Consider the following 13,476-nt stretch of genomic DNA (forward strand, 5'->3'; position numbering starts at 1 on the left):
CCTCAGCAGCAGCCTGCATGTTCTTATTTTCAAGACTAAAAACAGTAGGAGAGAATTTTGGGTGCCTGCGGTTTGTCCTGGAGTCACTGATTCTCAGAGAGAGACTGCTCTGAGACATCCTGAGATGTATCAGGCTGTGCGAGGACTGACCTCACAGGTAATGTTGCTGATGGGTGGAGTGGTAAGAGGGTCTGTTTTGGTTTTGTTTCTGCTTCACTTATTTCTAATAACTCTTTACCACCACCAAATGTTACCTGCCACCTGTATCATTTTCTCTATTGTCTAGTATTCATAAAGAAAGAAAATGCTGACAAGTTCTTGGAAAGAACAAAACGTGCTAACTCTTTTTTGGAAGAACTGAAGAAAGGGAATATTGAAAGAGAATGCAATGAGGAGCGCTGCTCAAAAGAAGAAGCAAGAGAAGCCTTTGAAGACCAGGAGAAAACTGTAAGGATGAACTAATATGAAAAATAGATTTATGTATTTCATGTTTACAAAGTAGTATCAAGGTCTTTTGAGCTGGGCATCAGAACTTTTAAGTTGCTCTCAATCATTTAACATAAAGAACAAATAGTGGGTTTGACTGTGGAATTGCTGAGGCATAAACATACGATAACAGTGTTAATTTAGCTCTTGCAAGGCCAGCCCGTGTTAAAGCCTCCATTCTTTTACCTGTTCTGATCTGTTTAATTGCCATTGTGAGGTATTTGACCTTTAAATGATTTGATACTATCCATGTTAGAAATATGTTCATCTTATCTGGGTGGCACAGCTGAGTGTCATGACTATGTTCAAGAGTTCTTAGGTGGAGAGTTCACGGGAAGGTTAAAAAGGCAAATGCTGACATGGAACTTCATGGGAGAATTTTGCTGAACTTACCTCAAGCAGCTTTGCAGTGCTTATCATTTTGTGACTCTCTTTTCAGTATCTGAATTGACAGAATGTATGCTGTGGACAGTTCTTACATGCCTTAATGTTAAATTGCCCACGTGGAATGAAGTTTGTATATGTCACTCTTGTGTCACCTTCCCTGCCCTGATGGCTGCTTAACTTTAGACAGAAATGCGATCTGTTCCCAAGCTCAAGGGAGAGTTAAAGAGATGGAGCAACTATGGGGACTGGGGTCAGTAGAAAAGGTGATATTTGAAAACTTGAGGTGACTTGGTGGTGGAGGGGAATTGGGAACATCAGCTGTAGCTATGTGGCTGTTAAGAACAGCCCTGGAACTGGAGTTAAGGCCAGATTCATTTCACTTTAGCATTACTTGATGGCCAGAGTGTTCTTGGAGTGGCCCTAAGATGACCGGGGTGGGGAGTCATGGGTGCATCGCCAGGGTGCATCATTCAGGGCATGAAGGTTGGCTGATCTACAGCAGAACCAGCAGAGCCTGTTCTGCCTGGTGACCAGATGTCATTGAAAAGGACTGTCTTGGACAGACAGCATACCTGGAATCCTCAGTGCAGAGGGAAAGAACAACACAAATCGGACAAAATATTTTTAAATCTCAGGATTTCTGAGGTCCTGATTGATGGGGGTACGGCAGGGAGGATGGAGACTGAGAATTTGGCATTACAGGAATGCAAGTAAATTCAGTCAAAACTGATGGAAAGATACAGTTATGCAAGAAATCAAGTGCCTTATGCTGAGTGAGTCACATTAGAAAATCTCTAAGGAGTTTTAGATATTTCTGAAAAATGCATGAGACTTTTTTCTGTAGAGCTGGGCACTATAGATGGATCATATGGTTTTAATTTATTAAATGTTAATAGCAGGCTGCAAGGCACTGTGTGTGCCTGTAACTTAAATATTTGTTTTAACAATTGTTAGCTGCAAGTATCCTCTGTATGAAAGCTCTAATATTCTTCTGAAGAATTCAGTAATTCTCACCTAACTCTTTTTGTCTCCTTTTATTCCCCTTTTCCTACACCTACCTGTAGGAGGAATTCTGGAACATCTATGTAGGTAAGAAACACTCTGTGTTTGTTTAGCGAATTAAGCTTCCTCATTGCAAGGTCAAAAAGGATGCACCTCTTAAGTAACCACTTCCTGCTCCCTTGCTTCCTCTCTTTCCACCGTGGGACACCCTCACTTTGTGTTTCCTTTGAAGAAGGAATCTGATTTACTGCCTTACTGTTGCTTGAACCCAGTCGCTTCATTTGAAGGCAAGGTTCAGCTGCCTCCAGTCTTTGTCCTCTCAAAAAAAGAATAGTGGCCCTTTGCACGCAAAGGACAGTGAGAAGCAGAAACTGGGCGTATGACTCTGCCAGTCAGTTGTCCTCCAGAGGGGCAGCCCTGGATCGGGGAATTCAAGATGCAAAGAGTCACAGATGAGGGCACTTAAATGCCATAGCCAACACAAAGTTATTAAACTGTATCGCACAGTCGCTTGCCAGTTTTGTGTCATCTTCCATGCCAGAGTGTTGTTGATTCATGTATTACAGAGCATTTTGTGGGATGTGTTTTCTACAGAACTGTTTGGCATTCAAGGAAGACGTGCCAGTAGATTAGTCTACCCGTCAGTCTTTTCTGTTTCTTTCTGAAGGTCTGAGTTGTATTTATTAGGGTTCGAGTGTTTATAATCACTACGCAGGGACACATTTTTAATGTATTAGTGTTTGGTAATGTGTTCTCCTGAAAGTATGTGTCCAGCTTGCGTGTTAGGAGGAGTACCTCAAAAATGTTGACCAAAGACAGCTCAGCTTTGTCTTTCGGAGTCTGCAGAAAATTGAAGACAGTTGCTGTGAAGAAGATGCAGACTTTCACAATCCTCTAAGCGGGGGATGAACTCTGCAACCTACAGGCTGAAATTTCAAGCAAAGCCTGCTTTGAAAGGAACAGTGCAGTGAAGAGGAGTGGAAAATTTCAAACCATTTTCTCATGAGAATACAAGCAGCAATACATCAGTGCCAGTGCTCTTAGCGGAAATGCCAATTTCATACATTTTAAACCACAGTCCACGAATGCTTTATTGGTGTTCAGAAGTATTGAAAACCACAGCTACCCTCAGCCAAGTTACAAGAACAATTCATTCTTGCTTCCTTTTTTAGTAGGGGATTCTGCAATGCTTTTGTGCAATATTGATACAAAACTCATTACCACAGCGGCAACTACAGTGTAGGACTAACAGTAGGATGCTGCTTAGCTAAGACCACTCAGAATGGAGTGCTCTGGCACTGCAGAGGAGGCAGAAACCAGGAGCTGTGCTGCAGGCCCCGAGTCTGTCTTTCTTTTGGTAAATGGTGGTCTTGCCTTCCCTCTGTTGAGGATGGACATCAGTCTTCAATGCCTCTGTGGTGTACCACACAGACACAGTATTTGGAGCGCTGTTGGTTTTGGCCGGTGCAGGTACGGAAGGGACGTTGAGGCGTGGGGGCAGTACACAAAGCCCAGCAGATGTTCCCTGTGACAGACAAAGCTGCAGCAGGTGAGGTCACAGGCCAGAGCCACCGTGCAGGTGGCAAGCTGGATCCTTAGGATGAGCAGCTTCTTGCATCTTGTCTCTTCTGTGCGCATTGACATTCTTCCAGCTGCTCCAAACAGAGGCAGAACAGGTGGTAAAACACAGAAATTTGAAAAGCGTGTATCTGAAGCAACGAATTATTATTAAGCAAGTGCCACTTCTCCAGATATCCTGCTTTTCTTATCAAACAGTGCAGAAGAGCCCAGCAAGGCCATATGATGAGGGAATGCATTTGTTACAGCAGGTCACTAGATGGGAGAGACCATGGCAGCGAGCATCAGTGCGGGAGTGAGATACCTTTGTGGGGGTGGGAGATAGGGCTGCTGCATGGAACGTGTCTCCAAACGCAGCGCAGCCTCAGTGTCGTATGTGTAACTGAGTTTGTGAGATACATGTGGCTGGAGCCAGTTTTGCCCAGGTCACGGAAAGGAAGAAAGGCTGCAGAACTACCTCTCAAATGTGGGAGATCCCAGCATAGATGTGGGGAGCGTGAGGTAAGAGCTAATTTTTTGAAGCTCAAGCTCATACCTCAGTGGATACAATGGGACAATTTTGGTACTGTAAGCAGCACAAAACAGGAGTTTGGCCTGCACACGCAGATTTAGCAGGGCTTTTAAAGCATTTTTTGTTGGGTTTTTTTAATCTTCTGATTAATATGTTGGTGTCTGTTTCTTTAAATGAACAGCACTGCAGGCAAAAGACATGCACAAGGGATGAGATGACCTTTAAGGAAATAAAAGTTGAGTTGTCGTTATTATGCAGAAATTGTAGGGAAAGCCAAAAGGTTAATATCTTCAGGCAGCAGTTGCAACGTGGAAATGTCCTGTCTGCTTTTACAGCTTTCACTGTAAATGATGTGTATACTCTGACCGTGAAGTACTACTTTATCTTCCTACAAAAAAACATTTGCGTATGCGCTGTCATACAGTAGCCACCAAAAGCAGATTGCAAAACTAAGGGTATGTATATGAATCATTGCTGATATGGAATGATTGCATTTATACTCCTTGTTCCATCTGGAATGTGGCAACTCACAGGACATACGTTTTAAAAGGAAGGATGAAAGATTGTTTATGAAACTAACACCCTTTCAGGGTTCACTGAAAATGCTTGTGCTCTTATAATAATTTGTTTTTTGGTTTGTTTCTGTAGATGGGAACCAGTGCAGCTCAAATCCTTGTCACTATGGTGGACATTGTAAAGATGGAATTGGTTCCTACACTTGCTCATGCTTGGATGGTTATCAAGGCAAGAACTGCGAATTTGGTAGGTTTCTGCTTTAGAGAACTGTGGCAGTGAATTTCCCAGGGAGCTGAAACATAGAGAGTTAACTCTTTCTTAACGAGCATTATTTGCCTCATAGAAAAATGCATAAAATACAATGGCAGTCAACAATGAGTTGGAGGACAGTGCCAGAAACACAAAGCCCTAGTGGCTCTACAGCTGTGTAGTGTTAGTATCATAGAATCATAGAATAGTCTGGGTTGGAAAGGACCTTTAAAGGTTATCTAGTCCAAACGCCCTGCAATGAGCAGGGACATCTTCAAATAGATCAGGTTGCTCAGAGCCCCATCCAACCGTGAATGCTCTGAAGTTACACTTACTCCAAAGAAAGCCCTCTTAATTATGATAGTGCCTCTTTACATGAGCTTGAATCCCCCAAACATGATGATAAAACTAAGAAGCATAGGATTCTTATAACGGATATCAAAGAGCCTTTTACTCCAATTACAGAAGTACAGCCTCTCTGCTCAGCTCACAGCAGTGAAGAACCAAAGAAAGCAGATTTCATTAGACAATGCAGACTTTTTCAGCCTTGCAAGGAATTATTTTTTGCATATAAATCCTCCCTGAGTCTCACTTCTGTGACATAAAGGTACTGCCCTAATGATGTCATTGGAGCGTGTATCGGTAGCCCAGGAGTAAGAGTAGTGAGCCCAGAGTAAGAGGGTGTGGAACTGAAGTTCAGACACGAGACTGAGGGGACTGATGAGGAGTTGAGTTTTTTTAAGGCAGGAGGGAGGAATTGTGTGAGAATGTACTAATATCTGGACTTCTCTGTTAGTGTTTTATCCATTCTTCCACTGTCATTTTGTCTCTTCTTTTTTAAGCTCACCATGACATGGCCACTGGGCCCAGTTGGACTTGGCAAGCATGTTTCATGCTGTGGATGTGACTGTTTTGTAAGGCATAAGCTAAAGTTAGCCACTCGTGGTGTTACTAAAATGTGCTTCAGGTGTTTTACAGGTGGAGATACGGATCCTGTTTAAAGAGTGCGGTTTAATTTGGTGAACTTCGAGATCTTCTGTAAAGTCAGTGTTTATTTAAAGGTTTTCTCCAAACTTATCTCTTTTATAGTCATACCAAAGTACTGCAAAATAAACAATGGTGACTGTGAGCAGTTCTGCAGCATCAAAAAAAGTGTACAGAAGGATGTTTTGTGTTCCTGTGCAAAAGGGTATGCTCTAGCAGAGGATGGCAAACGCTGTGTTTCATCAGGTATGAAGCCACGTAATAAACTAATAGCAATGGTGGTGAGACCTGTTTCACAGTTAAAGAATGTCTTTTGAACCATAGGTATTCTACATGACATAGATTTAACACTGAGGCCAACTGATTTGTATTTCCAAAGCCTTCCATGTGTGAGGTGATGTGATGGACTTATCAAAATCTAGCTGATTTGGAACCCTTTGCAAGGTGCCTCTCACAGAATTACCTGAGCAAACTCTGCTGTTGACAGGAGAAAAGCAATTGCAGTTACATCTCGTTTACTTAAACACTTAAACTCCATATGACATAGCAGTTTGCCAAAACTTTCCAACTTTAGATTTCAGTTAACCTAATCAAGTAGTAACTGATGCCATTAAATAATTACGATTAACGCTATTTACATTTGTACATTTTTGTTGTATTTCAACAAACCTGGGGGGAGGGATAAGTCAACCATATATTTATGATGTTGGTTTTTATATCCTTTATAACTAATAATAAATCACTGTCATGAGCCGTATTATTCCTAAAATAAAACACTTCACTCAATTTCGTAATTAAGATGGTTTTAGTGAGAGCAAGTACGTGAATATAGCAATGTAAACAATTGAAGATGATGTTTTAAATTTTAAATACTTTGAAAACACTGTCTGGAGACTGAACCTATGGACAAGTTTTAGGACTACAAAACGGCTTTCATTTTTCAAACCATCTGGTCTTCCTCCTTTGTTACATCTGCCAAGGTTTTGCTAGAGTTTTGAAAACAGGACAGCTGCATTAACTGATTTATTGTGAGATGGAGTTTCTTCTTGTGCTGGTGTTTCTGTCCTTCTCTAATTTTAACTTTCTTGTCTTTACAGTAAAGTATCCGTGTGGAAAAGTTTTTGTGAAAAGGAAAAAAAGGTCGGTTATTTTACCCACTGATAATAGCAATGTAACTAGTGATCAAGATGGCCCTCCTGCAAATGGAACAAGTTTGGAGGAGGACATCGTTACTACCACAGAAAGCCCAACCGTCCGTCCTGGCAATGAAACAAGTAGCAAGACTCCATATGTCAATACCAGGATAGTAGGTGGTGATGAGTGTCTTCTTGGCGAATGTCCATGGCAGGTAAATCTGGTGTTTGTGCTCTGCATGTAGGCACAACATGTTTCCGAGGGAAAGTGTGCAATTGTTCATTTAACCTGGTTGCCTTCTGAATGTTACCCATGTAGTATGCCATTCGTAGCTGGAGGTAGCTGAACTGCATGAACCTAGGCACTTAGATGTGCTGTTCTGCAAACTGCAGCCTGAAATTTCAAAATGAAAGGCGCTGTGCAGTTTTAGATCGTGCTGCTTAACCTGTCATCAGAGAGGACTTTTGAGTCATGCTGGCCTACCAGTGTCATTTTTGCAGGTGATATTCCAGTTCTGCCTGATAGCGGTCCATTTAGGTAGTATACCTGGGAGCACGTCAGATGAAGCATGCCTTTGCTTCACAAATACGCTTTCATATCTAAGTTTTCCTCTTGAGTTTGGACCAGCCAAAATGGGTTCTTGTATTCGGGATACTAAGCGGGGGTCAAGTGGGAACAGAACTTGGACAGGAATTCTTTGGGGTGGTAAGTCCAAGGGATGGGATGATTTGGGGGCTGCACTCTGCCTTCTCAGTCAGTCAGTGTCTTGTTCCTAAAAGACGTTACTAAGTACTGTGAGTGAGGTAACTTGGAAGCCAAACGTAAAGACAGTTGACAGTCTGTAGCGTATGCATGCGTGAATGCAACATTAGGGGAGACCTACAGGGTAGTACATGTAGTGTGCAGAGAAATCAATTATCTGTTTCTAGCTCATTGACGTTAAACTGCTCTTCTTAATTCTGCACTTACCTTTTTTCTTTCACAGGCTGTTCTGTTAAACGAGGAAGGGGAAGAGTTTTGTGGTGGAACTATTTTGAATGAAAATTTTATACTTACTGCAGCTCATTGCATGAACCAATCTAAAGAAATCAAAGTTGTTGTTGGTAAGTGGTTATTTATTTTACTCCTGTGATGTCTGAGCATTTGTTGCAGACTAGTCCTCTGTGCTGTAAATTTCATGCGAAATGTATTCATATTACTTTATTTGTTATGGTTTGTTACTTTTTTGTTGTTGTTTTGCTTTTTATAATTTCTTGTTATTGTGGGAATCCTGCTTTGTAATAACAGGGGCAGCTGATGTGGAAGGTGATAATGGTGCACCCCTTTCTTCTTTGCCAGCTAGTTGGAAGTGATTAAGAACAAATGTTCTAGAAGCATTGGCTAGCATTGTGTTCATCAGAGTAATGCATCTTCAGAAAGCCTATCATTCCTGGCATGTCTGAAGCATACAGATTTGTTTCTGCAGGAACACTCGGGAAAGCTATGACACGTTGACTAGAGGAAGAAGAAACAAACTCAAATTATGACTGCTTCGCTTCTGAGGCATGATACTAGATCAACACAGCTTTATATTTGCACTGTTTTAGCCTTGACCCAGACCAGTTTCTCTTCCCTGATATAAGCCAGGCTCAAGCTCCTGTACGAGCTTTCACCCAAAGTTGCATTAGTTTAGCTGAACTGGTTTATGCCTTTATGTAAACTGGTACAAAAATCTCCACAGACAAAAGCTCAGAACTGAACTGATCCAGGTGCTGCTAATAAATACTGCAATACAGTTTTACAGTTTACTTGTATGGTATAAAGGCTTGGGCAAAGTGTTAGGAACGGGTATACTACTCTCCTCCTTTATCAAGGTTGTTCTTAATTTCTTATACTATCTCCATATTAATGACCCTTTTAATAATCTTGTACAGGTGAAGTGGACAGAGAAAAGAAAGAACACTCTGAAACGATGCATACCGTGGACAAAATACTTGTTCACTCTAAATACATTGTCGAGACTTATGATAATGACATAGCCTTAATAAAGCTGAAGGAACCTGTAACGTTTTCTGAGTACGTTATCGCAGCATGCCTCCCTGAAGCAGACTTTGCTAATGAAGTTCTGATGAACCAAAAATCTGGGATGGTTAGTGGCTTCGGGCGTGAATTTGAAGGTGGACGACTATCCAAAAAACTGAAAGTGCTTGAAGTCCCCTATGTTGATAGGAACACTTGCAAGCAGTCCACTGACCTTGCGATAACAGAAAACATGTTCTGTGCCGGTTATGAAACAGAGCAAAAAGATGCTTGTCAAGGAGACAGTGGAGGCCCCCATGTAACCAGATATAAGGATACTTATTTTGTTACTGGAATTGTTAGCTGGGGAGAAGGATGTGCGAAGAAAGGTAAATATGGTGTCTATACCAAACTGTCCAGGTTCTTACGATGGGTAAGAATGGCCATGAGACAAAATTTGTAGTGGTGTGTCTCTTGATCCTTCTGTTAGCTAACAAGGTGCAGTTTCTGTAATAGAAACTTTATTCGGTTTTGGTTTTTTTAGCCACATCTGATAAACTTGTTTTGAGAGCTGATTGCTTGAAGTTATGGTGCTGCTTTGTTTTGGTTTATTCCTGGCTTTAAGCAAGTATATGCAGACTGCTGGTTGCTGGTGTTGTTTTGAATTTGTACAATGAGGGGCTTTCCCCAAACAAAATGGCTGCTCAGTGGGGTCTTTTGTTTGCTTGTTTGGTTATTTTTATATTGCCATTTTGGTTCCTGTCTGTTTGCCCCAGTGCTTCCACCAGAGGCTCCTGGACATAATATGAGCGTCCACTAATCATGATGAAAGTGGGAAGGACAGGACTTCAGTTAATCCTCATATTGCAGCCAGCTGGCTCAGTAGGGAGTTTGTTATTACTAGAGCTGTTTAGCTTCTACCTGGAGATGTATTTAGAAGATTAAGGGAGCAGGGAAGCTTGCTTGGTAAAAGCTGAGACACAAGTAACTATTCAACATGTGATGCTAAATAACTGCATGTTCCACAAAATTGTCTGCTTTGGCAACAGCAGCTAATTAAAACAGGGTTTTGCTTTATGTGGATTGTACTTCACTTTATTTTAATTTGAACACTTCTGTTCTGCTCATCAGAAAAAAAAATAAATATATGCAAGTTCACTGTTTTCTGTATCATGTTCTGGATTGTGTCTGGCTGAGGATGGGAAAGCTCCTTGCATGTGTACTGTTCTAGTTGTTTCTGTGAGGTGCAATAGTGATGTACACCAGCATTTGAAATAAAACATTCTTTCTTTTTTGTTCTTTGTGTTTGTTTTTTTTTTTTAATTCCCTCCAGTCAGCTTACAAATATACGAAGACAAAATCTCATTTGAGAGTGAAAAAAGAGTGAATGTCCCTAAACAAATATGTGTGACACATTTCACCTACCTTATGTCAAGGCTGATGAGGAGGTAGAGAATGGAGGAGGGTAATTAAAAGACTTTCACTGGCCTAGAGGTTCATAAATGGCAAGTTAGATGCCAAGATATTAATTTTCTTAGAAAGAGGCAAACTCAACCAGTGATTTCCCACACCATGATCTGATCTGTGGTGTAACGTTTCCAGGCAGAAGCTCCTCACTCTGATGTTTTTTTGTATGTGGAGTAGTGTTCCTCCATATATTCTTCTTTAAACCTTCTCAGCTTCAGTCCTAGTTACAGAAATCATGGAAAAATTTACAATGGAAGGAACAGGTGAAAGTAATCTGGTCCAACCTCATGCTCAAAGCAGGGCTAACATCAAAGTTAGAGCAGGTTGTGCAGGGTCTGGTGCAGTCAAGTTTTGAAAAACTTCAGAGGCAGAGGTTTTGTTAGCCTCTGGGCAACCTGTTCCTGTGCTTTAACACTCTCATGGCTAGAATTTCTCATGTCCAACTGGAATTTTCCTTGTTGCAACTTCTGACTGCTGACTCATCTTCTTTCTATGGGCACCTCTGGGAAATGGTTGGCCCTGTCTTCACTGTAATCCCCATTTAGGCAGTGGAAGACTGCAGTTGGATCCCCCAGCTCTCCCTGGCTGAACAAACCCAGACCCCTCAGCCTGTTATTGTACATCGTGCTCTAGGCCCCTAACTGCCCTGATGGCCTTTCCAAGGCTCCTCCGGTATGTTATGCTCCCCTGTTGTCTGAGAGACACTGAACTTCACCAGGACACCTGCCTCTTCTCTCTTAGGGTTTGAGCTGGTACGGGCTAGTTTTGCATAGCAGGTAATGTGAGCAAACCAGGCTGAAAAACTAGAAATACAACTCTGCACAGCAGCGAGGTATTGCTGCAGTCAGCAGTAAATGTGGGCAGGAAAGACTGTGGGTCAGTTACCCCAGCTTGATGGTCTCCACCTGTATAAACCCTCAGTGGGCTTACTTCAGTGTTTTTTCAGCAACGTTTGTTCCCTGACTTCTTCTGTCCACTGCATTCCTGTTCGAATCCCTTGCCCCACTTGTAGCCTGCCCTGTGCTCCATCAGGGTAAAACATCACCTCAGGCCTAAGTGCTACCCAAATCCCATTTACGTACCCGTGCTAAGGGCATTCTTCTACTTCAGTGAAGCCTGAGGACTGAAGGGAAACTCAAACTGGACTATATAAGGTGTTGAGGTGGCTGAGGGGAGGACCTCCCTCTGGCAATGGTGGTGGTAGCGGAGTTCTACTAGCTGGTGTCTACATAGGTCCTCGTCAAGCCAAGTAGCACCTTGAGAGCAGGCACAGAGCTGGTTTAACAGATAAGCATGCAAGAGGGTGATGAAAGTCCATGTTTGCGTGCAACACAACTGTGGTTGGAAGAAAAGTGTCATTATTCTGTAGAGTATGAGAGACTTTGTCCTTGGGCTTTGCAATCAGAGTTTATTTGTCTTTTACAAATGAAACTGGTTCCTAGAGAGCCTTTCGTCGCTGTGCCATGGCTCCTATAGTGCCCAAGGCTCAAGGGCTTTATATGCATTCCTTGTTCTGTAACAGTGTCTCTGCCATGCTGAGAGGACATGAGTGAAACATCTGCTTGCATCTTGGCTTCCTACCAAAGCCCATAAGCAACTCTAGGGCCTGCAAGAAAAGAAAGAATTAAAGCACACTTTTTTATGTAGACTAATTGTTTTGGGGTAATTTCACACAGCGCAATTTGAACAGATTGTAAAATCCAGGCAAGAGGTACAGCACACAGCTGCTGTGTAAACTGGTGGATTTTAAAATACCAGCACTCCTCGTGGCAAGCCAACACTGCTGGTTTAGGCAAGAGCTGACATTTACCAAGGGCGGTGGAAGGAGAAGCTCTAACTTACCCTTTAGTGCTCAGGCTTCCTCAGCCTTCAAGGAAAAGCCAGTCCTGAGAAGAAAGGGAAGAAAGGAAGGATGGTAAGTAAGGAGTGCAATCACTTTGAGGCTTTGGAAAGGACTAATATGAAGAATAAAAATGTAGGGCATTGCTCAGTCCTAGTCAAAGATGATGTATCTGACCAAGAGACTCTTGTGCATGGGGCACTGGGCTTTGAAAAAATTAGGCTTCTTTAGACTAAAATAGAGAAGGCCTGAGGAGAAACGTAGCTGTAGCCTTCATGCGTGCAAAAGGCTGCTGCGGAGATGTAAGGACTAACCAGATCTTCATGTTGGTGGTGAAGATAAAAAGACATAGCACATCTCAGAGAAAGGTTCTCGGGGAAAATCTTGTAACTCTGTGACTAGAAAAGCCCTCTAATAGATTTTGTCTGGGGGGCAGTGAAGTCTCTGGTGTTGGTAGTCTTTGAGAGCAGGAGAAGTAACTAGCTGTCAGGCGTGGAGCACGATGGGGGCTTCCTGAGGGAATGAAGGTGGACAACCTGGCCTTCGTTATGGTACCCTACAGTACGGCAGGAAAACACACTTTTGCAGGTGTGGTGTCCAACCAGAAGCAATTTCCTAGAAGGATCCTTTGCTGGAGCCTTGGCCAACATGCCCAGAATAATAGAGGTAAACTTGACCCCTTGTTGGCTCAGTGAGCTGGGCTGGGTGATCCTCGAGGTCTTGCCAGCCCCTGTTTTCTGTGCTTCCAGCCGAGCCAAGGGTCACTGTTATGGTCATGCATTTGTGACCTGCGCTAGCACAGTAATAACAAGCAAGGTTTTCCTTCCTCTTTACTGCTCCCTGACGTAGATGACTCATGTGACAGGATTGCATTCTATAAGCAGGGCCCCAGACCACAAGGCCCTGTCAATAGCTGTCCCCATGGAGTGGTGTGAACAAGGAAAAAAAAAAAAAACAATCCATCCAGAATAAGGTGGAAATTGATGAATTTGTGAAAGTATGGTCTGGCCTGGTGCTTGTGGCAGAGACTGGATTCTGTGTGTCCCGGAGGCCCCATCCAGCCTGCTGCATCTGTACAGGGTACCTGCTTACCAGGATTCAAAGGCTTCACTTACCAGCATGACAATCAGTTTCACCCTACCTAAAGCACTTCAAACTACAGTGGATTGGAATAAAAGAGACCAAAACCTTGTGCAATACCTTATAGGCCTAGCCCAGAAAAAAGCTTGAATTTTCCCTCTTGTTTTTTCTTGTTCTGATTAGCTCTGTGCTTTACTTGCTCCCTGAGGCACTACCAGAGCTTTGCAACACGCTTACTGAGCTC

At 42.6% G+C, this 13,476-nt stretch overlaps 1 protein-coding gene across 1 annotated transcript; it reads left to right on the forward strand.

Moving 5' to 3' along the window:
* Positions 1 to 286: 286 nt before the first annotated feature.
* LOC104083151 (coagulation factor X) lies at positions 287 to 9,308 on the forward strand (the record flags this gene model as incomplete). The annotated part of the gene is made up of 7 exons (XM_009586546.1): positions 287 to 447; positions 1,938 to 1,962; positions 4,613 to 4,726; positions 5,819 to 5,959; positions 6,811 to 7,061; positions 7,833 to 7,950; positions 8,761 to 9,308. Coding segments are annotated over 7 exons (1,358 nt in total), but the record flags the coding sequence as incomplete, so codon positions are not given.
* Positions 9,309 to 13,476: the final 4,168 nt, after the last annotated feature.

The sequence above is a fragment of the Fulmarus glacialis genome, unplaced genomic scaffold, assembly GCF_000690835.1.
Source record: "Fulmarus glacialis isolate BGI_N327 unplaced genomic scaffold, ASM69083v1 scaffold17290, whole genome shotgun sequence".
NCBI classification, from domain to species: domain Eukaryota; kingdom Metazoa; phylum Chordata; class Aves; order Procellariiformes; family Procellariidae; genus Fulmarus; species Fulmarus glacialis.